General features: G+C 40.5%; 2 protein-coding genes across 2 annotated transcripts in view; one reads left to right on the top strand and one right to left on the bottom strand.

The window, feature by feature from the left end:
• The window catches only part of LRRTM3 (leucine rich repeat transmembrane neuronal 3), a gene marked incomplete at both ends in the record, with an annotated part of 75,403 nt that extends 49,254 nt beyond the window's left edge, over positions 1-26,149 (bottom strand). The window contains one exon of the mRNA XM_082285683.1: positions 24,569-26,149. Coding sequence (XP_082141809.1) covers positions 24,569-26,149 — 1,581 coding nt within the window. The remainder of the gene's footprint in view (positions 1-24,568) is intronic.
• Positions 1-27,680, top strand: part of CTNNA3 (catenin alpha 3) — a gene marked incomplete at its 3' end in the record, with an annotated part of 425,372 nt that overhangs the window by 153,982 nt on the left and 243,710 nt on the right. The gene's annotated exons all lie outside the window — the stretch shown is intronic.

The following is a 27,680-nucleotide window of genomic DNA, read 5'->3' on the forward strand; positions in this document are numbered from 1 at the left end:
TCAGACAACGGTGTCCTTAGCTCCTGTGGAGACCAGCGCTCATAGGAGTTTAAGGAAACACCACTGGTTATCATTAGCCAATATAAGTGAGGGATCACAGTCTGGCCCTGAAGCTTCTTCTTCTTTATGACGACTTAAAACTCATTTGAAGGAGACATGAGCCCTGACTAATTCTAGATGTGGGAAAATTCTTCAAAACAAATAATTTGCTCTGTACTTTAATTGCTGATCTTGCAATGTTGGGAGGGTGGATTCTAATGCCAAATAAATAAAATTTTCATTTGTATTATTGTTTTCAGTATTGTTGATCAATAAAGTAATTGCTCTATCTTGCTGTTTAATTCCAGACATAAAAAAAAAGGGCTGTTATTTTATTAGTGTTATCTGGGTGAGTCATGTGGGAGGACTCAAGTTTCCTGACTGCTCAAGAAGGTAGTCAGTTTGGCTTGCATACAGATGTAAAATGTTTTAAAAGAATAAGTTTGTGACTCAGGCCAGGAAATCATTATCACTCATAAATGTATGGGAAGCTGACAGAAGAGGGGTTGGTAATAAGGAATCAATTTTAAGAGACTGTTCTGGAAAATCTGCACGATTTGGGCAATCCTAGCTGTGACAACAAAATGCAGATTGTGTCTGCGTGCAGAGCTGCTGTACAGCAGGTTTGTTCCTGCATCCCTGCAAGCAGGATGAAGTTCTATTGCACTGTTGACAGGGAACACATACTTTGAGCTAATCTTCATATTATGCATCCTTGATTTTATGTTTGTATAATGAGGCAATATAAACCTCATAAGCGTTTTTCTGAGCAAAGCTCTCCCTCAGATTTTTTTTTTAACTTAATGGTTTGGCTTGCTCAGAGACTCTGGACATGTAGCTAACTGATAGAAGTGTCATTATTCCTTTCTGCTTTAAAGGGAATGCTGCATCATTCTGTTTCACATTCCAAGTAATTTTTAAAGCATAAAAAAATAAATGGATTACAGTCATCCCTGTATTTTGAAAGGTTCTTTTTTTCACATAGAAATTCCTTCATGTTCTACTCTTGCTTCTCTGAACAGTCATGTTGGGTCACTGAATGTATGTTTGAAAGATGATCTGCTTCTGATTAGCAACAAGTGTAATGTATTCCAGCTCTTCTGAAGTTGAAATTTGGAGCTGCTTCTGTTTTATTTCCTTGAAGGTGACAGGAGAATCTAGTCACACCAAGGGAATGTGTTCCCCATGTGCCAGCTAATGCAGCAACTGTAGCTGCACTGGAGTGCTTAGTAAATGAAAGCACTGGTGGCTTATGGGCTGTGCATTAATGCAGATATATTAAAAGCCTTCTGAAGACGTTGGCAGAATTCTCATATTGTTAAATGAAATACAAATGAAGGTTTAATTGCTAAATCCAGATCTCTTCTGCATTTTTTTCTTTGCTCTTACTGTTGTAAGAGACGTACTAGCATAGCATATTAAATTAACATTTCTTCTGGAAGTCACAGTGGTAGTCTGTAAGTAGAGTTGCTCAAAAACTAGCTTGTAGAAATTGATAGAAAAATATTCAAAAGCTTTGCAGCAGAAGGTTTAATTGCGAGCTGCCCAACATGCCTGGGCAGGAAATGGATGCACTGCCCACCGTGCCTTCAGTGTCCCCAACGGCCTCACAACAGTGGGGGGATTTTTGTCCCAGGACTGTGTTTAGGGCTGAAGAGTGGGCAGGCATGAATAGGAGTGTTGAGGTCTCCATCTCCTGCCTGCTGAGGCAGGGGGCAGCACAGCTGGCCATGGAAAGCAGTGCACACTGGTGCAGACAGGGCATGTGCTCACACAGAGCTCAGTGGTACCCGCGACATGAGGCACTTCTCCAAGGCTGGGCACATAGTATAACTTTTAGGTATTTAGGGTGTAGCTTTAAAACTAGCTTAAATCTGTTTGTTTCATTTCCCCTAAGGGTCTGTTTAAGGAAATAGTGATTGAAGTGGAGATGGTGGCTGTGAAGGGTTGGTTTTGGAAAGAGTGAATGTATGACTTGTTTTCTACACTCCTGGTTTTTAGAACAGATTTAAAGAGCCATTTGTAATTTCTTTCTCCTTTGAAGTGTATGCAGGACACACCATGCACTTTTGTTTAGATTTATAAAAAACTGGTGCTTTAGTGAGTCTCTAAGGCTTTTGTGCCTGATCCTGATGAACGCGGTGCCCTTCCGAAGGAGAAACTGCTACAAGGCAGAAGCAGAAAAGAGCTGCCATGCCTGTGTTTCAGTGCAGTATTTCACACTGCTGTGTTCAACTGCACAGCTGCAGTCATCTGGTTCTTTTAATTCCTTTGGCTCTCTAGAAGTGCTTGGGTTCCCCTCTTCATTATCCTACTTCTCCACTTACTCACTGCTCTCTCCCCACACTCCTAGCTTTATTCTTTCCTTCACTTCTTTCAAAGCTCCTAGGGCCATGCTGTACAAACCCAGAAGCTAGCTTTGAGGTTCTGGACCTTGTGTGGGTTGATGGGGAAGCTTTAAAGGGAAAAGGAAAAGAGCTGCCTCCTGAGTGGGGCACAGGCAGCTTGGCTGTGGAGGGAGAGGGGCAGTGAGAAATAGAAACAGAGCTTCCAAGGGGGCTTCTAAACACGGTGTCTGCCCACCCATCTCCTTCCTCCTTTGGTGAGCTCCTGCTTCAGCCTTCCTTGGGGGCACCCACTCACATACAGTCTTCCCTTTGCTTGGGAAAAGGGGGAGGTCATAGACTTTCCCTGCCTGGAGACTTTCTTTCATGTTGTGGACTTTGAAAGTATCTTTGTGTGAAGTTTATGTCATGGTGTCAGCTGTCAAATACCTGTTGGAAGGGGATGAATCAGAGCTGGAGGGGGTTTGAAGGTAGGGGAACAGCCTTGGCAAAAGAAAGACAATGTGTCTATTTTATACTCCAATAGCAGCTTGGATTTGTATAATTATAGTGTTCAAGCAGAAAAGTAACACCACTCCAGGAATCAATTTTGCCTTGAAATAGCAAAATTACTTGGAGGAAGTTGGTAGTGGCATGGCTGGAGCTAACTTTGTCACAGAACCACAACAGAAAATGCTCAATTCCAGTATTTAAAGAATTACCCATTGGTGCCCAGTTCTGTTAACCTTTGAAAATCCCAGGTGAGAGAGGTGGGATTGAGAGACCAGAAAGCTGGATTTTATTCTCTGTGTGTGCCAATTTTGATTTTACATTTTACAAGTCAATCTCTCCATGGATATAATTTTAATAGGTTTCTAGATCTTTTAATTAAGAGCTAGTTGTAAAGCTCTCCCAGCTGTTATTTGAGGCCTACATAAAGTTTCAATAGGTTTGTGAGGTATGAATTTTCTTTTAAAAACTCTCCCTAACCCTTTGTCCACGATAATTGATACAGTACTTGTCCATTTGCCTATTAGTTTGGTCCTTTATTATTGCTCCTACCTACCAGTCCACATTAGATGGATGTTATCTGTACTGGTCCTTGTGGTCAAGGCTTCTTAGTAAGAAGCTGCGTCATTTGTACTGTCTTTTGTTCTTTTGATGCTGGTGAGGTTTCGAAGTACTAGCATGTATATTATAGTGATTAGGTTATTATTTTGGCCATGAATTTCTTTCGAATTGGTGGGTAAATTAAGGCTGGTCCTAGTGAGTTCTTGCAGTTTACTATTTCAATTTATTCTGCAATAAAAATATCAGTTCATTTTTGGTCACATTTTCAGCTGCATCACCCTTTCATCTATGGAAACCTCCCAGCTATTTTTTGTACTAAATGTGCAAAAAGATTCATCTGGTTTTTGTACAGTCACTGTGTTTTTTGTGGCTAGTCCAGCTTGATCCCACAGACTTTGGCAGCCATCCTGCTCCTGATGTAATGATGAAGGTGTGTTAAGGATTATTGTAATGCTGCAACTTTGTCCTTAAAGTCTTTTGTGGCCTGTCATACTGTGTTTTTTACAACTAACTTGCCATGGTTTATATTCTTTTCTGTTACATGTGTATGCCATGATCTTTTTTGATGCTGTTATTGCTAATACCCTCTCTTAACGTGCCATTTCAACACAGTGGCTTTTTTTGCTGTTAGCCTTTCAGCAAGATTCTTTGAGGTGAGTGGTATATGCTCACCTTCTCGTGTGCTGTGCTCATATAACTTTCACATACTTGCCACTACTTAAATTTTGAAATTTGAAATTTTGTTTATTTTAACAAGCTTTGACTTTGTTACATCACCTTTTTAAAATTAAGTGGAAATTTTTTTAAACTTCTGTCTTCTTTAGAGATATTGAATTTTACTCTATCAGGGTTTCTCTTGCAGACTGCCTTCTTTATAGTAATATTCTTGCGAGGGCCTTGACACTGCTGTGACTGTGTCACAAGGTGGCTTTTTTAGTGGGTCCCTTCCTAGTCACTCCCTGAAGTACAATCTACAGATCAGATTTGTCACACAGCATGTCTGAAAGAACTAAACCCTACCATTACTGCTGTTTTCCTGTGCTAGCAATCATTCCAGTTTCTCTGGGCACAACAGGGTTGCTTTTCCCAAATAAAAAAAGATTAGATTAGTCCTTAATAATCTATTTTTCCTGTATTTGGATTTGGACTTAGAGTTTTGCAGAGATTCTGTTTTATTCGTTGGTACACTTAACCAAGCTCTGATTTGATTCTAAGATATTTGTGATACAATTTCTTAACATGACTCCTGTACTGACATGAGATATTGCATCTTTTTTTTATCCTTTATCCAGATACTGAGGTACCAATAATTATCTCTTTCCTCCAAGTGTTTGATATTCTTCACAACATACTTACAAGTAGGTGTTCAAGTCTACCCATCCCTTTTTTAACCTTCTCAGCATTTATATAGAAACATGTATATATTTGGCTAGTGTTTTTATGTCTTCTGCCTCTTTTGGAAAACACAGCTTCACCTTTGACTTTGGCCAATGCATTTTCTATCCTTGGGCCTGTGGACAGATGAGGAAAAGGAGACATAAAGTCTCACCACTTGTGTATCTTCCTCTGGGGGTTCTCTGCTTGTTTTACAAATGTCAGTACTCAGATGAATTTTGCAGGCAGACTGATGAGTGTCTGTGCTTTATTATGGATTTATGTTATGGGAGTGGGTGACTCAAATTAATGAGTTTCACTTGGCAGCTTAAACCTGTTCTAGAGTCAGTATTAGTTAATATTTTTTTGTGATGGATTTTGAGCTTAGCTGCAGATGCTGAGGCTGAAGACTTACCCTGAAACCTGTAAAAGGCCATGGCCCTTGTGAGGAATGCTGTTTGTTGACAGCATTTGATAAATTTTTCGGTACTATTCCAGTTTCACTTTAGAAATACAAGGTAAGTGTTACAAGGACAAGTGGGAACTGCAGTATTTTTAGTGAGGAAAGAGAATGCTGCACTGGCTAGTGAAGGATAAGCCCCAAGCAATTAGGGTAAAATGTTTTTCCATGCCACTTTGCTCTGGAAGCTTGTCCAAATCACTTCCCAAAATAATGGTAACTGTTATTGTCAATAATGTATCATGGAGAGAATAATGCAAGCAAATCTTACTTTTGCAGCGAGATGCCTAAAGCTGTATAATAAAATGGGATTTTGAGCAACAGCAGATTTTGGACTCCTATGTCAATCACATCCCCTCCTTTCTCTCGCCATTGGATGCTGTTTTACAAGTATGTAGCATTTTACGTGCAAGCAGAGAACAGCTGATTTATTACAGAAATGAAAGAATATTAAACCTTCCACAGGGCTGTAAGGACAGCCTTAGCACAAATACACCTAATCCTGATCTGATAATAGCAGGCAATGAACTCACAATCTTTCATATTACATTAAAATTTCTGTAACCTAGTTGCAAATGGTTTTTCATTTAAATTTTGTTTGCTTAAGTTTATTACAGAAAGTAGAAATAACCCCTGCTCTGGTAGCACCTGCAAGATAGATATTGCTCTATTTCTTTGTAAATAAAGGCCAGCATTTTATTACTGTGAAACTTGCTGTATTTCTGCTTTTACCCATCACACAGTTTTCTGAAGCTTCTCCCAACAGGTATGTTAAAATGGCTTTGTATGCTGGGAGGGTATGCCTTTTCTAAATATATATCTACTGATGATGAAGTACATTAGGAATGAACACTGTATGGAACTGTGAAGGGAAAACGTATATGAACAATGTTCAAACCAAAGCTAAACTTCTAAACCCCTTTTCTAGCCACCTAAAGGGAAATTGCCAATGGAAACCTGAACCTTAAAAAAAAACTCTAATGAGGTAGTCATCTAAATTTTAATTCAAGAACATCCATCCCCTCATTCTGTTTGATGGAATGAAGAAGGACTATTCATGCCACTAAGATGATACTGTGTCTCATTTGTGGATTTGTATTAGTGGGTGACAATAGGCCCTTCATAATTTAGGGAAGAGTTTGTTCCCATGAAGTTGAGTGTGGCTGCCAGCCCTTTCTGTCTCTCACCCCTCATGGCAGTACACGCCTCTGGAACAGCAGTGAAGGTGCTCAGGACAGGATTTGGTAGCTCAGCTGTGAGCACACAGGCCTGTGTCTTTTTATGTGGAGCAGCATTCCAAAGAAGTTCTGTTTGGATTATAGTGCCAGGAAAATACCTGGGGATACCATTTAATTGTAGTTAATTATTGTGGTCAATAAGCAGTGGCTCCTGGGTTTATATATGTAGGGTGTATCAGAATATGTTTACTTAGAGTATGTTAGTCTGTGGTGTATTTATTTGTGGGATAAAGAAGCCAGTTGTCTTTTTGGGGGAAAATAGCTCAGATGAGACAGTATTAGTTTTTGTAAGATGGTGTTCTAATAGGATAAAGAAATGTGACTGATTTCATATGTGTTTTATAAGCAAACACTTTACATAATGTTATTTTTCTTCTCTTTTTAGTATACGAGGGAGGCATTCATGCAAGGATTGTTAGAATAACAGAAATTACTTGAAGTAACTCTGCCTTTATCTGAACATTTGCCATGCTTGTAAACTTGCATGCTGTTTGTGTCTAGTATTACAGGCACTTCTATTTGCCCACCGCAAACAAATAGATTTTAATTTCTGCAATTTACACACTTGCATTGTACGTCAATAAGACCCTAATCACATTTCATTCTACACCCATTACTGAATGGTGGCTTTTAGCATAATAAATCTTGATTTTGATATTCATCTCACTGCTTTCTGAAGGGGAAGTGAAAGAACTGCTGACTGCATTCTGCCTGCAGAATGATAGTTTTGTGATAAACCCTACGAGATTTAATCCAGTGCGCATGGCCGAAGAGAACAGCTGGATCCTTACACCCTGCAAAGCCTTAGTGCTTTGTAGTGTGTCTAGCCCAATAGAAGCATATCCTGTTGTAAACTAGCACTAAGCATAATTAAATCAGAAAACAACTAAATTAAGGATAACATTATGGGAGCTACCTGAACTCGCCATAGAGAGAAATTCAGAACCACTGCTGAATTTCTGGGAAGTCCAGAAATGTTGCCTGGGAGATGGTACAGGAGATACTTGAACTACTGCACAAAGCTGCTGTTAGCAGTCTCCTAAATGTCATGTCAAGGAGCTGTGGTAAATGGGGGGTGGTAACTCCTGCTGTCTCAGGTGCTTTCAAGTAGCACCAGCCCAGAAAACGTTTTCTTTCTAGAGCAGCTCTACCACAACAGCTAATCAGTACTGTCTGCCAGGGTAAAGAAGAGCACATTGACAGAATTTATTGGACTCAGACAGCCTCTGCTAGCATTCATCATAAGAGGCTATTTAGGAAGCTAAACATTGTTGAAGTGAAAGGGGAACTTCTCTTCTGTGGTAGGAACTGTCTGGAGACAGGAAACAGAGAAGGAATGAGGTGTCAATTTTCCACATGGCAAAAGGTTAACAGCAGGGAGCCCTCAGGTATTGGATTAGATTCATGTGCTGCAAGTTGAAGTCTCTGTGAAAGGGGAAATGGCAAAATGTGCAGATAATATAAATTGTCTGGGTCAGTCAAATCTAGGAATGCAAGCAGGGCCTTTCAGAACTCGGCAAAGCTACGTGAACGAGCAAGAGCATACCAAGCAAAATCAATTCACAAATGTGAAGTATTGCCTGTTGGCAATGGTAGGAATGATTTTAACTACAGACATCTGCTGTTAGTATTTAAGCAAAGTGTTAGGAATGAAAAAAGAGAATGTTGTGTCCTTCTGGACACAGTTCAAAAGGCTTGTTAGGAGTACATTAATAATGCCTCTGTGTAAATATTTTGCCTTTTATTCTTGAGTCTATGGTCAATTCTAATTATGTGTTATCAAGGAAGATTTGTTGAAACAGAAATGGTTTGGAGTTTGCTGAGAAAAATGTTTAGGAGCATTTGATTCAAGGGACAAGGAATTGATTTTAAAATGGCTTATTAAAATCTTTTGATTCACAGTCTATAATTCATCTGTGGAACTTGCTGCCAGACCTCAATGATGTTAAGGTTTTAGTAGAAATTCTGTATAAAAAGATTTCATTTCTAAGTGTATAAGGAGAACACTTACAAGTATGTTATTTAAAGTATAATACGCGATCCACATTCCTGCAGGGATATGTTAAGGGCTAAAACATCCTTTTCTAACTACTGTATGCTTTTTTCTTTCTGTTTTTAAGTATTTGTTTCTACTTGTTATACACAGGTTACTCCCAGTTAGAAAGCCTGCTAGGCATGTCTATTATGACATTTCCTACTGAGATTGTGATGTCCTTGGTTCAGGAGAAAGCACAAACAGTTCAATGCCGTGTGTATGGATTCCTTCCTTTATGAGGTGTAGCAGTTGTCTGTGCTTATGCAAATGCATCCTTGCAGTCAGGGTAGGTTATTGTATCATGTATCATCATGATCTGAGCCTTTAAACAGAGGCACAATGGAATGAAAACAATTTTCCTGTTGGCATCTGTTTCGGTTTGATTCTGAGTTTCTCCAGGGCCATCTCTCATTAGTATTCCAACTCCTGGGTGATGCTAATGGGTCATCAGAAGTTGGATCAGAATTCTCACCTGTAAAACACAGTTTATATCTCCTCCTCACATGCTGTCATGGGGAAAAGCAGCCTTTGGCAGTTTGACCCTATCTCCGTATGTAGGAGAACTCTCCTGAGCTGCTGCTGTGGTGGAGGATGTGGGATACAGGGTGGGGTGGTGCATTCCTTGGTGTAGTCCAGTTTTGGACACATCTTTCATTTCTATATGTGTTATTGGTGGTGGATGGTAGTGGTGATGTGGTCATTACCAGGTGGGTCCCTGCTTGTCTTCATTTCAGCTGGATTTCACCAGTTTATCGTAGACAGGTGTGGTCAGTGCTGCCTGCTGGTGCTGATACAAACACTGCAATAAAAGTGGCTTGTGTTTTAAGGCTGGGGTTTTTTTGAATGATTACCACAGCGTCAGTATGCTTTTGCTAAGTCATGCTGGGAAGGACAAATATGGTTAGCAATGAAACTGAATTTTGTCTGGCACTGTGAAGTTATTATTTCCACTGACATCAATTAAAAAGCTTATTAATAATAGACTGTTAAATGAGAAATATAAAATCTGATTTTAGTCCTTATCTCAATTTTCAGAAAGTTCTCATCTGAACAGACATTCCCAATAATAATTTTCCAATCTTGTGACTGTACATAAATCTCTGAGCAATCAGATTAGGAGCCACTTTAGAAAAAACAGCCATAATTCACCAAATGAAGTAAGTCTTTTAAAACTAGCAAAATGAAACCCTCTATTTATTATGGTGGTGATAATTGCTGGTATGAATCTTGTGAGAGTTCTGGTTTGTTTATTTTGTTGGAGGTGATACAATACTTTTCCATGCAGTGTTGCTCTGCTGTCAGACATTATGTTTCCCTAAAGTTCTGTAGGCCACCATCATCTGTTTTCTATTTGACAATGTCGGAGGAGAGCCTGCCAAACCACAACAGGCTACGTGGTGATTACAACACTGAGTAATTGTATTTTATGGCTTGACAGGCTATAGGTTTCAAGCAACATTTGTGAAAGTACTGTTATGGGATTAAGGTTATGTTTTAATTTAGGAGATTCTGTACCTTTCTAAATTTGGGTGCGGGTGTCTGGGGTTGCTCCCTTGCTGCTGCGTAATGATGTGCTCTCACTTCACCTGACTCATCACTCCCACCCAACTTCCACTTTCTTTGTAAGAAAACAATCAGTAAAATAATGGCTGTGGGAGGCTGAGCATCTGCTCCCAGTGCTGACACAGCCTGAAAGGACCCCACATGAGGTGTTTTCTCTGTAGAAATGGCATTAAAAATGCCTTGCAAAGTGTTTCGAGACTCTCTAATGAAAGGTGCTTCAACATTTTTGATGTTAAGATACTTTAGGAATGACATATATTTCTCATTAGAACTAATTAATTCTATTGTTGAAGTAGTTGAGGAGGAATGTTATAATCTTTAATTTATTAATTGATAGATAACTTACTTGATGAGCTGTTTATTTCCAGTTTGGAATTACTGGAAAATTAATTTTTTTTCCATATTTGACACTAAAACTCCAAGTAAGGAGAATATTTTCCAGATTGATGGCTTTGATTTCTGCATAAACCAAGCAAAGCAGTGAAAGAGATGTAGAATTCCTATAGAAGATATAATTTAGAAGAAATCTTTATGTCCCTATCTACTAACTTCCAAGAACATAAACATATATGAAGGTTAGCAAAGTTCACAACAGATACTTGGCTCACTGGGGGACTGACTTGACTAGGAAAAGTGAAAATAATTTGGTGGCTTTTGGCCTCCTTTGGTTTGGGAGGAATGTGAGCTGGTGGGCAGTGCCCTGCCTCAGCAGCAGCTCACTGCAGCATGTGGGAACACTGCCTGCAGCCTTTGCCAGGCCTTCCCACCTGGAACAGGAAGCATGGGAATGATAGGGTAATACAAGGCTTTCAGAATTCATTACTGAAAGCCATCAGCCTGCAAAACTCAGAAAAAACCACCCCCTTTGACACTGTGTGTTCCCACACAGTGTTCTTTTCAAGGCTCTTTTCCCTGAGGAGAATTTGGGACAAGACACGAAGTGTATTATCTGTTTTTCACCTGCAGGTCAAGATGGTCTGAACTCCCTGACCCTGATTCGTAGGAGACATAAAGAATCAACGGTGCCACCTTCCTTTCCCCTGCACAGAGTGGCCTGCTGGCTCTCTCCTACAGTTTTTCTGTGTAATAGGAACTAATGGCTATTACTTAATCAGTCAAGCCTTTGAAAAATAGAATGCAAAAAGGGATGTTTATGATGAAATCATCCTTTTCTGCAGTGCTGTCTTACCTTGCACCTTGTACAGTCTTCAAATTTTATAAATTTTAAACAAAATGATTCTGTAAGTTGGATAAGGGACCCCAATTTTAACAGGAATAAAATGCTGCACATCTCCTTACCATAATGCATATCTGTGAGGGTGTAAGGGCAGTGCAGTTTGTGTTCCTGGTCCTGCTCCTCAGCAGGAGCAGCGCTGTGTCCCAGCTTCTACAGCCAGGCCCTGGTGCCATTGGGAGCGGGATGGGTGCTGTGGGAAGGGCACACTCAGCTGCTCTGTGCTGGGCAGGGAAGGCTGATGCTGAGGAGAGTGGATTTGTTGCAGTCATCACAAGTCAAGCTTCTTTAGTGAGAAAATTGTTAAATCCTAAGGCCTCTTGTCAGCATGACACCACTGTCCTACTTCCATGCCAGTGATTTACAAACTGCAGCATATGGGAGTCTTGTGTGGAATTCAGCTCACCTTTGGGAATGCTCTGATGTATGAATGATGTATGAAGGGTAAACTTTCTGAAACACCCTCGTGACTTTATGGGAACCATAGCTCCAAGTCTTTGGGCCACTGTGTTCTCACTAAGCTTTGTCTTGGGATTTTGTGGGACGCTTACCCTTTGGAAAACTCAACCCTTGTCTCGAGTGGACCAATCTGAGTCGAAGACAAGGAGAGCAGGAAGGTACAAGACAGATTTCCTGCTTTTTAATAGCAATAGGGTTTTTTGCTGGTTTCATATGGGTGGTAGAAACAAAGAGATGAATGTGCTGTCCTAGCCATCCCTCCAGCCTTGATTCATCTTGTCCACTGACAAGAAATTCAGGGTTTGAAAGACAGTCTGGTGTTGCCTACTCAGTGTGACTTCTTGAGAACTTACTGAACTGACCACTTTCAATCCAGGAGGTATTTCTTTGTTACAAAAGCAGAAAGCATCTTTGGTGCATTTACTCCAACTAGAGAAAAAAATTGTTAAATCCCTTAAGTGAAGGTTAATGGTCACTGGCTTCTTTCCCACAGGCTCTTCAATCTTTGATATGTGGAACACTAACAGAATAGGAAAGCATAAGGCAGTTATATATTGTTATTCTTACAGTCAGCATCACTACTGTCAAGCAAAACAACACTTCCTAAAAAATAACACACCTGCACTGACAGTAACCTGGGAAAGCTGCTCTTGGAGACCCTGGGACAGGCACCGTTTTGTCCATTACACAAACTCGTAAACAGAACAAAAGCAGCAGATGGGGGATGTGCAGTGATTCTTCACTGACCTGTGCTGCTTCAGAGGTGTACAAAGAATGTAAAGGTGTTTGCTGAGGTTATCAGACTGCCCTGAACACCCTTTCAGGATACTGGCAGAATCCTACTGAATCCTTCTGAATCTGCAGGATTCTGCTTTTGCAAGCTGCAAAAGGAGCTCTAATGAATTTGCCTCTTGGAAAGGAAAATACGGCTTTAGAGAACAGCTTCTTTTCAGGCATTTGGGGAGGATGCTTGCTGGACAGGTAAATGTAAAGCAGATGAGACCTAATGTGTAACCTTTTTCAGAAGGATGCAGGAGTTATCAGCTTACTGGAGACTTCCAGTACAGGCCAACCTAGTGAAGGTATTTGACCAGAGGTCTTGAGTTAGGGGTTTGAATCAGAGAATCATAGAATGGGTTGGGTTGGAAAGGACCTTGAAGACCATCTCTTTCCATTCCCCTGCCATGGGCAGGGACACCTTCCACTGGACCAGGTTACTCACAGCCCTATCCAACCTGGCCTAGAAATAGAGGATCACTTTAGAATACTGTCACAAATGATCTGAGGGAATGATGAGCTGCTCCAAAATGGAAGAAACTGGCTCAGATACAGTCAGAGCTGAAACTGAACTGAAGGTGATGAAGTTTCAGGTGTCTGTCCACATGTGTTGCCATTATTGGCTAAATGAGCTTTGTAATTATCACAGTGATTTTTATAATGTATGACAGAAATAGGGAGGGGATGTGTTTTCAAGTAATTTTGAGTGATTGACTTCGAGGCATTCCTTTATTCCAGGCTGTTTTCCAAACAGTTTAATGCCTGTATATCTTCATAGAGTTGCAAACCCCCTCTTACTGGCATTAGCATGCAGCACCACTGCAGTGTGTTAGCAAATGCTACATAGCAGGTGCATTTCCACAGAATTTCAGTCCTGCTCCAGCTACTGCCTGGCACAGGTTTTCCATCAGCTCCTGTACTCCACTGGTTACTCTTCCCCTTCAAAGCTGTTAATTCATTCAGCAAAATGGGACTTACAGATTTATGCTGGAAAGAACATGTGACAGTCTCTGTGTTTTCTTTGTGTTGGGGATGCAGAGAAGTGGAAGAGGAAGCGTTGAATTGTATAAAATAGGCATTAAATTGAAAGAAGGTGCAGGTAAGGGGCACAGGCTACAGATATTCAGAAAGAATCTCTAAAAAATGAGTGTTTTATTTGAAACCTTTTAAAAAGGGGAAGACTCCTTGTTCCAAGGTGTAGATTGTAAATCTTTGATTAAATCCTGAAACAGCCCTATTAAATAGACACGAAGTGTTCTGTGGTACTGAGGAAAAGGGATCATGGGTTATTCAGCTGCAGTTCTAAGAGCCTGTTACAACCATGCATTTTAATGAAGCCATCAGCCCAAGGAATGCTGGCTATACACTGCAGCATCCTTGCCTGCCTGCACAACCGTCCTATCGATACACAGAGCACTTCTATTTGCAAAGGCCTTTTAAAGTACATTAAAAAAATCCATTTGGGAGAGATTAATTAATAATTAAGCTAGTGTGGAATTAACCTTAGGCAAATCTGCCTCCTCGTTGCAGTGTAGGGAAGTGTCTTGTCTGTCACATCCATATAGTGACCCAATAAAGCACTGATACCAAAACTTCAATTCTCTGTAGCTAATCAGCATCCTGTTACAGCAAGGCCATCATTTGAGATACCTTTTGTTTCCTCATGCATAATAATTTTTGAACATTATGTTAATTTTCACTAAAAGTTGATGGGATAGGGTTCCTGCAGAGGGGACAAATATTCCAGACTGCTTTATTTTATTTTTTTTTTCAGAGTGTTTGAGCATGAATCACTTCCCTGTACCTCATTTTATTTACTCTGATCAATGAGTCTTCTCTACTGGGGGAAGCAATATAAAACTATTGTGAAAATGTCTCTAACATTTCTTTGTTCCTGGAAGCTCACTTGCTGCTGGAGCTGAGGTTGTAAGCAAGGCTTTGCAGAGTCGAAATTCAAGGTAGAAATTCAAGGGCATCTGGTACACTTAAATGTAGCTCTTGGATTTTCTTTTTCTTTCTGTGAAATAGCTAATCAAGAGAGCAGAAGAGCTCAGACTGAGGGAAAGAAAGGGAGTGGACTGGGAGAGAGAAATCTAAAAAAGAAATAAAAATAATATTTTTCCTTTCAGTGAGAACTAAACCTGACCTAGGGGTTTTCTGCAACTGGGAAATTCCCTTTATAATCCTCCTTAAGGTTATAGGCAGAGACATAAAATTCTGTAGTCTGTGAAAAGGATGAAAATTCATAAATGATGATGTTGCTAAACTGGAACTAAATCTGAAAGATTTGGAAAACAGGAATATATTCCTTTAACTCTCATGTCCTCCCCCACCCTGCAGTAGTTCATCCTTAGTTCTGTAAATTTCTTCCCAGTGCTCTTCTTAGCTAATTCTAATAGGGGATCTATCAAAATTCATTATAAAAATACGTAAGTCCAGCTGTGCAGTCAGCCATTAGTGTTCATACTATTTGATGAATTAAAATGCCAGGAAGTTAAGCTAAAATACCATTCTGACAGTATCCCCTACTTCAGGCCTTTTCACCAGCTCTTCTGGGAGCCTCTGGGTTAGGGAAGAAGGGCATCCATCTCTCTTGGAAATGCCTTTCAAGCCTCAGATGTGTACACGAGCACATCTACATGCAAAGAAGATTATTTTGATATCTTCCTCTGTTGATACTGGGGTGTTGACATAAATGTGGGACACTTTGAGAATATGAACTGGATGGAAGCAATGAGTACTTGTAATAAATTCTCACTACAGACTCTGCAGTAGCATTTTCTTTTCATCATCTCATTAACGACTTTGAGCCATTAACAGCTTCAAGTGCTGAGTAAGGATTTACATTTAATTTAAGTCTTCTGTTCTTAGCTGACAAAATGTATTTTACACACTTGATGGATGTAATTAGTGTGATGAGGCTTTAAAAGAAATTGGCTTGGTTAAATTTAGAATTTGCCATGTCAGTTTATACATAAAGCCAAAGCATACATATCAGTAGTTCTGTGGCTTTGTTAAAACACATTTTATTAGTATTACTGATAGATAGATATTTTTAATTTATGATACTGATACAGTCCAAATCCAACATGCTTTCAGATTTGGCAGCACAATCCATTACGTTATGATTTCAAATTATTTTATACTGTTCTTGCACATCAGAACTTACCATTATGTGCTATGGCTACAGACAAACTATCCTTTGGATAACAAGGAACTGTGCATAACTGCTTAATTTCCTGTGCTTTACTAAGCTTTCATAAAAGCAGACCTCCATGCTGGACTTGAGTACCTGCAAACTGAGGGCAACTGCACTGCACTCACAGTCCCTTTTCCCTGCAGTGTTACTGCTTTCTGCTCAGCCTGGGTCAGTGTTCAGGATTCTCATTTGGAATGCTCTCCCTCATATTTTCTGTGATGACTTGCTCACTAAAAAAATGAAGCACTTGTTTGTGCTGCGAGCATCAGCAGGGATGGGTAGAAGGTGTTGTCCAGTACCATGTGTGCTTGGAGTAAATCTGTTCTTTAATGAAGGACAAGTTTCTGCCTGGTAATTGGATCTCCTGAACTCAGGTAATAATATTGCTGGGTTTTGCTGCAGGCCCGCATTTTGTATCAGTAATGTAACCGGGAGCTGTTGTTAAAGATAAATTAAAGTAGGGACAACTAAGCATTTTGTTCCCAAAGTGGAGAGGCTGTTCATGCTATGTGCAAGGAGCAGTTCCCAGACAGGTTTCCATCCCCGTCTGGAAGGATCCTGTGTTGGAAGGAGGATAGTAAGTGTATTACACTGTGAGTCACAGCCGTGAGAGCACATGGAATGAATTTCTGAATTGGAGATGGCTGTGATGTGCAGTGTGGATGTGTCTGGGTAGCTCAGGGTGTTTCAGGAGAAGCTGGCTGCTCTGGAGCAGGGTGGAATGAAGCTGCACTGCTCTGAGGATATGACTCATATCGCAGATGGCTGCAAGGCTAATGCTGGCATCTGAAAGTGTCAGATTACAAGTAATAGTGCACTGCTAACAGAAGTCTGATGTGCTGGAATGGTTATTTGATGTTACTCTTTTTTGAAGAGGAAGGGATGATCCTTTTCTCATACTTTGGCTAAATATTTTTGTTTAAGGTTACTATGATTGTTATTAGTGAGGAACGTGGGGAATAAACTCTTCTAGCTAAAAAAACCCCAGACTTGAGAATCTGTAGCTGTTTTTTAAAGTGAACCATAGTTAATTATTTTCTGAGACAAGTTCACTGTAACTGCGTGCCAGGAATTAGTGTCAGTCCTTTGTGTAGCAGGTCAGAAGGCAGCTTCCCAGGAAACACCCTTTTTCAATGTGCAGCCTTCCCAGTGTTACTGAGGTAGGTCTGCCCTAGCTGCACCTCACGGAGGTACAACTGCTTCCTTTCCTTGCAAGAGAACTTGCCAAAATCTCTGGGGAGGTAATTTTTTAGAGAAGCTCCATGGAGCTGGCCAGAGCACTTTGTAGACCCTTGATTCTTGTTCAGATTTCCAGTTCTGGGGACAAATCTGGAGGAGATAATGTTCTGTCACAAAGGTTAAGTGCTCTACTGGTGCAACAAATGGGTGAGATTTGGGTGTTTAAATTCCCATTTGCAGGTTTGAAAACCTTTGCTGTAGTCTGTTTTAAAATAAACAGCATAACCTATAGGAGACTGAGAAAAGAGTTACAGCATACTAATTAAGATGAAGTCTGAAGTGTTTTTCTGTTTGACTCCAGTCTGCTTTTTATAAACTGTGTTCCCTTTCTCTGCTTTTATCACCTGCAGCTTTTGCACAACTTCGCACAGGCCAAATAGATGCTTCTGCAATGTTAAACAATGTGTTTAACATAGAAAAGCAAATGAGACAATGTGTATGCTAGAATATACATTATGGAGTCTGTATTTTTGGAACGAAAAATCCATTTATGATGATGGTATTTTCAGTGGATTTGTATGACTAATGTATTACTCTTGCTTGTTATCAACACTGGAGCAAAAAATGTGTTCAGTCTTCACAGCTCCTTCATCTACAGCTGTTTGTAATCTTGAGGGCAGTGAAGGGAAGAGCTACCAAGGCAGTTGGGATGCCCAGCTTTCACTGGAGATCCTGGCTTGCATCTTTGAATGTTTGGTGCACCTCTTCTCCTGAGTTACAGCTGAACCAGGAAGCGGATGGTAATCTCATTTAATTAGTTTGGAGTCTGTCTGTGAGTTTTGCAGACCTTAAGGAACTGGAAAATATAAGTTCCCAAAAAAACCAGAACCATGAATTCTACAGAGCTATTTATTCTAACACTAGTTAAAGGACAGGCATTAAAACATTCAGTAAGTTGTTCCTGACCATAAAGGGCACATGTAAGAGCCAACAGCATAAGCTAGGATTTGCCATGAAGCACAAAATAAATGCCAGGAGGATGTGCTCAGCTAGAATAATGTACCTGTTACCTGTTAGCAGTATCTTACCATTTCTACAGGTGTGGTAAATAATCATGTAAGGAAGAACAAAATAATAAAATAGAATATGTTTAGATTTTTTCCAATACCAGCTCAGTCCCACAGCTTTTGAAAGTATGTGTTATGTTATAGGAAGGTATTTTCTTCCTTTCATTTAGTAAGGTGTGAAAGAAAAGAGAAGGTTTATATTTGATGTCTAAAGATGCCCAGAACCTGACAGTAGCAATTTAAAAAAACCTAGATGTTTAAAGAGATGTTCTAAGAGATGCAGAAATGTTTATTTGACATTCCATTTTTATCTATCTATCTATCTATCTATCTACCTATCTACCTATCTACCTATCTACCTGTCTATCATTTTGTATCTTTTAAATCCAGATTTTTGAGTTCTGGAAAAGCTGAGTGACCCTTCCTGACTTTTTACTAGTACTGTAAGCCACATTGCAGTCCTTTCCCTGAGTTTTTTTCTTTTTTCATCTCTCAGTATAATTATGGACATGAACAGAAGTGCCCATGAAAATGCAGTGTTTTCTTATGATTAATACACCACACTGTGGGATAGAGCGCCAGGATAATCCTTGGCAAGTACAGGGGCTACTGCTGGATTTCAGGTGACAGTAACTAAAAAGGCTGAATTCATGGTGGCAGCTTCTGCAGGCTGCTGCCACTATCACTGCAGTTAGGTTTGCTTTTTTCTGGCACTAAGGAATTAGGGTCCTGAGAGACTGACCTAGCTAGTTAGTGGGTTTGTTCATCTGGGGAGGAAAAGGGTTTGCACACAGAACTGAGCCGATGATTTCCTCTCAGTGGTGTAGTGAAGCACTAAACCTTGTAATGCATTTCTGTCCTGGTTTGGTGGGTAAGTAGGTGAGTAATTACATTATTTTGGTTTTCACATGTCCTTACAATGTATTAGTAGGCTCTGGCTGTCACAAAACACTTGGAAATTAGCAAGGTTAAAGTGTAATTGTGAAGTCATATGTGGTCTCAATGTGGTGTTGGAGAAATAGAAATTCTGAATAAAAAGGTACTGCCTACCTGCAAATCTTTTATGATGTTTGTGCTCATTCTAAATGAGATTTGCAGGTTCTCTGGTAGGTAGAATGTTGGCCATCATCTCACAGCTAATTGTCCCAGAGGGTCTTGGATAAAATCCTTTTTATTACGTTACGACCTCCTTGGTGATCTGTTCATAGCTGTTGAGCTCAGTCACTTTTTACTGCTTGTGTGCTCTGCTGTGCTCTGTTGGAGGTGATGCCAAGGAAGAGTTTGACTTTAACCCTGCCAATCACATCACAATCACATTCTGTCCCACTGTGATGCCACCCACTCTCAAAAGCCTCGCTAGGAGTGAAAAGCAAGGCACCAGAGCATGGACTGATAGATGACTTCCCAATGCACCTAAAAACATTGAAAGTTAGAATTACAACTGTATTTCCTCTAGTGTGGAGTGAAATGAGTTTCTGTGCACCTTCTTAGGGGCAATGAAATCTGAAGCCTATCAGCAGAGCTGTAATCCTGACTTCATTGTCTTACCTCCTTCACTGTGGTTTAAAATCATGCCAGTAACATTGGCACAGAGTTACTGAGACCTAATGTAGTTGGAGCAAAACATGCCAGAGGTTTTGCCCAAGCAAATATGCTGCATATTCATGTCATGTTTCCCGTTGTGTGACTTTAATATTGTTTGTGAATTTGATCTTTCATCATTTGCCTCTTGTGTCTTTGTACATTTTGTGTTTTTGAGAAGAAGCTCTTACTTTGACTTGTTCCCAGGTGGTGAGTTACCCTTCCTTTTGATGTCTAGTAATATCTGTCTAATAATATCTTTCTCATTATTATAAAAATAAACTAAAAAAAATTTTTTTTTAGTCTTCTGTTGTTAGGAAGTTGAATGAGTTGTTTGTGGCCTGAGTGTATTTCCTAGTCTAGTAAAGTAGTGTTTTATAAATAATTAGTTCTAAATCAGTGGCCATGAACTTGTTAGAGCTCCTACCCTTGCTTACTTGTATGCTCCTTGCCTTTTGCTGGCAGTAGTGACTCACACACTGGATAGACCATTTCCTGCCAGCTTTCATCTACTTTTATTTTCTCCATGTATTCACTACATTCAGGTTATGGCTCCTGTACACAGATCCAGTTGAGTACTCGGTATTTTGCGAGGGCTTGATGCTACTGCTGTGTGATACAGAAGGATGCAAAGGGAAAAGGCAAACACATCTCTGTGAATTGATATATGCAGGAGATAGCCGTGATTAAGCTCCCTACCCACTGGATGTCACTATTGTTCCACAGAAATTCATCCATGGAATATTTATCTAGCGTTGAGGGCTGACAGCAAAGACCATTTGCTTGCAGCAAACTGAAAATTTCTAATTGTGTTTGCAGGAATATTGTACATTTATGTTCATTTTGCAATTGAATTTTATATCAAGGTTCACCATTTCATAGTAATAAGAAAAGAGAGCACTGCTAAACCTTCAGCTGTGATGACTGTGGAAGTGCAGATAGCGAGTCATGAAAACCAGCCAGCAGAGAAGCTTGCAGTCATTATACTCAAGCCACTTGTTCTCATTATTATTCTCTAACTCTGCAGTTGCTGGAGGTAATCTCAGCACAGTGAATGAACATTACCAGTCTCCTCAAATTTGCTTAGTACATCAGTTATTTTGTTTTTCCGAAGATGTGCATTCTGTGTGGTTTATTACTCTGAAATGGCACTTGACTATTCCAAGAGCTAAGTCGTTCAGAGGCCAAGTAATCCACTGGCGAGGATGTCTTGGTGTGAGGGGACTGGATTACACTCCCAGTACTCAGCTGCTGTGTGATCCAACAAGTTACCTCAAATCAGTTGTGTCTGTTTGCATGATCTCACAACATCTCTTGTAAACAATGAATATTAAGAGATTGTTGAAAGGTGTTTCTACAGTGTCTCACAGAGGAAGTCCTGACTGCCTTTAAAATTTTGGGGTGCTACAATAAAATGAAGCAGTCTGGTAATTCCACCTAATATTTGTCTCAACATCTTTAAAATAAATGTAGACTGCAAAACCAATGAAAATGACAATGGGCATGGAATAACCCTGCACTTTGTCTGCAGCTTGAAAAACCTTGGCTTCAGTGATAGCCCCAGAGCACCATACATGACTCAGGAAAAGGAATAGTAAATTACTAAGAATCCCAAAAACGTACAGCAAAACAAGCTCCAAACACCTTCAAAACCTATTGCTGCTCTGCTGAAATTGGAGTATGTAGGTGATATCAGCTCCATTAAGGAAGAGCCGGGTCATTGGAGGCATTCAGTAACATCTCCTTCCTCAACTTAGTGCCTAAAATGCTTGCGTGAAGGCTCACAGGTTTGTGAGAGGCATCATAGCTGCTGTGGCTCTTACTTTGACATCTTCTGAGGATTCCTTGGCATCACCCCAGCAAGGTTTTAACAGTTTTGTGAGAGACTAGCACCAAACCATCCAAAACCCGAGACAAAGTGGGATCAGGATTTTAGATACTGGAGAGAAGCAAAGGAGACATTTCTTTGCTGGAACCTTTGAGGCTTCAGCACTTCATTTGTATCCAGGAGAGGGGCATCCTTTCACAGGGATTAAAAGCTGCTCAGCTAAGACCAAGTAATTCCCACAGGATTATTAGAATTTGTGACTCTGGTGGCCTTGCCACCCAAAACAAGTCACTTCTGGAGTATTTTATTTGACAGTGCTGAGGCTCAGTTTAGCTGAGTTCATGTGGGTTTTGCCCACATGAAAGCAGGGGGTTCATAATATGTTCTAAGGTGCTGAGGAGCTGGTTTTGTTTTGGGAGTGGGATTTAGGACCTTGGCTCACAGGCCTTGTGAGAAGGTTCAGAGTTACACTGGGCATGTTTTTTATGTGGTCAGTGGCTTCATTACCAATGACAATGACACACATTGACCTGTGTGTGTGGTATGTGTTTGGGAATACCTGCAGCTGGAGTTTTTCAGGCAAGGAATGAATTATTTGATCTGAGCATGTCTCTGCATGGACTGGTCTTATTTTCTTTTTCATGCCTATAATTAAATATTTTTCAAAGGGAGCTAGTGATGATTTTACAGGTATCACTTTCTGAAGGAGGTTGTGGGTTGGTTCTTTTTGACTAGTTGTGTTTAGAACAAGGCATTAAAGAAACACAAAAGAAAGCATATAAAGTCCATCTCAATTATAGACAACTCTCACAATCATTGTCCATTAAGAAGTTTTAGAAGATGTATTGAATATTTTTGAATAACAAAAATTCTAAAGTAATAGTATGAAATTATTTTCTGATTGCAGTTAGCACTCCTAAAACTAAATATCAAAATATAAATTTTTTTTAATATGTATTTATATTTGTACACACATACACACGTGTATGTATGTATATATGAACATCATGTTTTGGACCAATCTCTTGTGTTTTGGCTGTGCCTGATGTTAGCCACCACTGCAGAGATGAAAGCCTCTGAAGTACAGGGATGGTTCTTAACACAAAGTTTATAGCAAACTCTAATCCTTCAGTACAGACAATAACCAAGACCTGCTGGTAGAAAACTGAAAGCTATCTCTAGTAGCTAAGATAATTAAATGTGTATTGACTTTTTAATAGCAGCTTCCAAGGTACAACTCAGGTGCAGCTCTGCTGTGCTGCTGAAGTGTCTCAAGCACTTGCACTGTTAATGGTGTGGGGTCCTTGTGCTCAGGGAAATGGGGTCTCTGTTGCAGAGCTCAGTACAGTCTCAAGCTCCCACCCTCAGCTATTTCCTCACTACAGTTCCTGAAAATGAGAATGGTTTCATTATATGAAAAAAACCTCAAACCAACCCCTTCAAGTGTATTAGTTCTTCTAAGAGATGTTTCTAGCTTTGTTTTCATTGTATCAAGCATTTTTCAAGGTGATTGTCTGTGTTTGGGTTTTTTCCAGTAACAATTCAGGAAAGCCTTCTGCTAAGGTTTTGCTTTTTCTAATCTGCTGCAGTGAAACTGCTTTGTAGAAACATTCCCTCCCAAGTGATTGAAGATGTGCAGTTTACTAAGCCAAATCAAGTTGCAAAATAGAGATAATTAAATTACTGACTTGCTTCTATAAAGGTGCTGCTGTATTATTTCATACCTTCCCTTCCTGATAATCAAAATAAGAGGTATGATTTATTTGCAAATATGGGAGGTATTATATTCTTCTGCAACCAACAAAATATGTGATTTTGGGAGAAAGAAGGCAGAGAATAGCTGGGTTACTAATCTGTATTTTGCCCAGAACCACTGGTGGATGACTGGACATTAAAACTGAGTATCTGTGAATTCTGTAATGTCATTAGGGTTTTGGTAAGAGAGAAAAATAATTTGTCATGGATTTATATAAAAGGATTTTTGGGTGCACTCCTCTCAGATCAGTGAGTAACCAGGTTTCTCTGAAAGCTCTTTGCAGCTGTGGTATGTCCAAAATGCACAGTCTTTGGCATTTTAAGTAACGAAGCTTTATTTAGTTATTAGAGGGACACTGTGCAAAACATAACACACAACCTTAGCAAGCCTAGCCCAGCAAACAAACAGAAATGGAAGAAAATGACAGCTTTTAATGGTTTCCTCAGCTACATTAATGCCTTTGACAGTCTTGAAAAGAGAATTCCTAATGAGAGCTGAAACAAATGTGTGCAGGAAGTGGTCTTGCTTTTGCTGCTGCACATTTGGGTTCCTCTAATTGCATCAATAAGGAATTTCTGCTCCTCATCTAATGAATGCCTTTTGACTACTTTCTGAAAGGCAACTGGCTGTAGGGATAAACACTGGCACCTTTTGTATGAAGTCACATAAACAGGTTTCAATTGCTAGCTATCAGCCCTGGAAACACTGTGTTATAATGCAGTACAGTAAATCCCACTGTACCTTTTTATTTTTAATTTTTTATTAAGCCTAGGTTTCCCTCTGCTTTGCCTCTGGTATGATACCTCATATCCTGAGGGTGCTTTTTAGTCTCTCTTGCGTTGGGCAGCAATCAGGCATTTTTTCAGAGCTGTTCCTGCACCATCTCTCTCCTCAGACAACTCAGAATTCATATGATGCTACAGTACCTGGGTCTTTACTTCATTCTGGGTTCAAAAAGTGAGTTTGAGAGCAAGGACTGGGGTTGGGGAGACAGAGGGGGACACTCTGAGTTTGATTATTTTTTTTCATTGTTGTCGTTTTTCTCCCTAAACAGAGGCACAGTTGGTGCAGGTGCAGTGGATTACTTATGAAAGAAGTTTTCTATTTAAAAACAAGAGAGACTTTAATGAAATCAGTAGAGGGTTTGTACAATAGGTATTGTATTAAACCAGAGCTCAGGCTTCACATTGATTGCGGTATTTAAATTTCAATGAGTTGATTATGTATGAGAGTAAAATGACCAGTATTATGAATGTACAAAAAAGAGACATGGAAGAGCTGTGCCAGAAAAGTGAGAAAAACGTTCCCTTTATAGTCCCTAGAGTTCAATAAAGCACCACTATTTCCCAGCTTTTAAAAGCTCTTTTATCACAATGGTTCATACCTCGCATTCCCTGGAGCCTGATTTGTTATACGTGCAGGGTCCTGTTCCATTCAGCAGCATCTCACTGGTTTCAGTGTTGGTAGGTTTGTAATCTACATAAAATTCCTGTGTGCTTGGAGTCATTTGCTTCAGCGACTGTCTTTTCTTTTTCCTGTGCCTTCGCATGAGAGAGCGCTGCTGCAGCTGCTTCATGCTGGCAGGGTAACGCTTCCATGACACATAGATCACCAGCAGGATCACCAGCACAGACAGGAAAAGAGCCACGCTGCCTGCTATGATTTTATGGAAGGAGATGTGTTCTGTGTCGTGCTCGGGCTCGGAGCTGGATTCGGTGGCTCCAATAGTTGGGGGCAGAGGGGGCTTGCTGTCATGTTTAGGCCTGGTGAGTTTTGGTTTAAACGTTGGCTTTGGGAGAGCTCGTGCTAGTTCAAACCTTTCCGTGGTACTCTTGCCACAGATGCTGTAGTTTTTCACTGCATCAATAACATTCACCCCTTGCAGCTCTTTGGGGCTGGCACAAATAATTGTATTTTCCCTCAACCCTTTAAAACTTTTAAGCCAGTTTACCAGAGAGCAAATGTTTCTACTGCATTCCCATATATTCCCAGCAAGGCTGATGTCATTGAGAGATATCCAAGAATCCAAAATTTCTTGACCAATAAATGTGAGCTTGTTTGAATCCAGGTTGAGGCGCTGTAAATTGGGCACACACTGAAAAACACTGGGTCCACTGAAAGCTTCTATTTCATTGCCAGATAAATCAAGTCTTTGTAATGAGCTCCAGGTCCAGGACATAGTTTGTCCTATCACACTGATTTTATTCCACTGTAAATAAAGGTTTTGAAGGCTGACTAGCCTTGGAAAAAGTGCCAGGTTGAGCTTAGAAAATTGATTGTGCTCCAGATGAAGCTCTTTCAGTCTGATCATACCTGCAAAGACATTCCTTGCTAAACTTCGGATGCGATTATAACCCAGGTCCAAGAGTTCAAGGTTCCTACAATCTTGAAATATTCGAACAGGGATGGTTCGTAGGGAATTGGACCGCAAATGTAAACTCAGCAGCTTCCTTAAGCCCCTGAACTGTTCAGATCCCAGAGACTGCAGCTGATTGTATGACAGATCCAAATTCCGGAGATTTGTCACAGGTCTGAAGGTATTATTAAGAAAATAGGAGATTCTGTTGGAACTCAAGATCAACTCTTTTAGTCTGCGTATTCCACTGAAAGCATTTTCGTCAATATTGCTGATGTGGTTATGGTCTAAATAGAGCCAGGTGAGTTGATTAAGACCTTTAAATTGATTGTATTTTAGTTTTTGGAGGCTGTTATATCGAAGGGACAAACCTAAACAACCAGCAGATATACTTGAGGGAATCTCCTGCAATTTCTGAGATTCACAATATACCATTTTGCCTTCACACCTACAGCCCTTAGGGCATCCTCGTTCAGCAGAAGAAAGCATTGTCAGTAATACAGTAGGGGCTATTACCAGAGCTACAGCTGATCCGCTCAGTAGCCTAATTACATTGAAACCTGGAAATAAAAACAACTTAGAAAAGTTATCCCCCCACACATCAGTCATTTCTTTCAATCATGCTAAAATCTTTTACTTCAACAATCATTTACAAAGCCCTAGCTCAACTCAGCTACTTTTCACATTGGGTTTTTTTTACTCAGCTTTTTTTTTCTTTTAAGAACACCCTGATATAAGTACTGAAAAACAGTTGGGTAAAAGGTGTAATCCCTAAGTCATTTAATAACGTAACACATCAAGGTAAGTCTATGGAGTAATTAAAGCACAGGCTATGCAGTAACTATGAACTATAAATTAAAAAGATAACATGAAAAACATACCCATCCTTTGTGGTGTTCAAAGGTCGTCCTTAGGTCTTTTGTTTTTTGCTTAGTGTGCCACAAGCATGGCAGCCCCTGTCAGCTGCACTGTAGTGAGTCAGGGCTCGCTGACACCCAGGAAGAAAAATTGGACCCCTTGGGAGATGGACCGATTTTGGAACATTATTCTTTGCCAGCCGTGCAGAACACTCCAAGAATAAATCAATCCCAACACCGCATTCGCAGCAAAATGTCAGATTCTTCCTAGGTAATAGGATCTTCATGGATATTACGGGTTTGCATCTTTCTAGTTAAGAACCTGGCTTTTAAAACGTTGCTTTATAGGAGAGCATGTTGGTCGGTGCTGCCCGCAGCGCTCAGCTCTGGGAGCTGCCACCCCTGTACTCCATGGGCCAGCGGCTCGCTGGCGGCGCGGCCGGCCGGGCGCGGCAGGTGCGGGGAGCCCGGCCCGGGACGCGGCTCCGGCACTGCCGCGCTCGCATGCCGAGAGCTCCGGCCGACTGTGGTGGGCTGGCGCCGGGCGCAGCCTTATGTAAAGCTGCCCCCAGCGGCAGCAGCACCGCGGGCATGTGCAGTGCCTGCCTTCCCTTGCAAATGAGCGAGCTCTCCGGGGAGAGCGGGCGCTGCTCGCCGCCGCTGCTCCCTGCGCAGTGGGCAGCTCCGTGTGCGCTGCCGAGGGTGCCGCACTACCCAGACCCTCTCTGTGTGGTTGTGAGAGCTGCCCTGTATCCCTGAGCTTAACAGCTCAGCGGCAACTGCTGAGACTTTCGTCTCAAGGACTGACGTGACATTTGTAGGACATAGATACAAATTTTTGGTCCGAAGGATTTTTTTTCTTACTACATTGGACATGTGTTCATATAACCTTTTAGCAATCACTATTTTTCAGTGAAATATCAGGCTCCTCAGTGTGTATCTTATCAAGTGCTTTAGTTTAGACACTATATTTTACAACGTGAAAAATGTTTTTGGAGCTGACATTTTGCCTTTTTGCTTTCTTCTTCTCTGTTAACAGGCACAGTGCCAGGAGGTTAGAAGAGAGTACTGTGCTCATTTATTTTCCAACTTGCTGTCACTTTGTTCCACAACACTAACACTTCAACCACAGGCTTCCAGAACCGTTACAACATAGCGACTAAGCAGCTTGGTGTAGTACTTTAATGAGGTGAATTGTTTTTACTGTCACTTAGGACATGGACAGGAGTTTATGTGAAGGTACAATAATGTAGAGGTTTTTATATGTGCGATGCTCAACAGTC

Source organism: Coloeus monedula, assembly GCF_965178545.1.
Source record: "Coloeus monedula genome assembly, chromosome: 8".
Classification (NCBI taxonomy): Eukaryota; Metazoa; Chordata; class Aves; order Passeriformes; family Corvidae; genus Coloeus; species Coloeus monedula.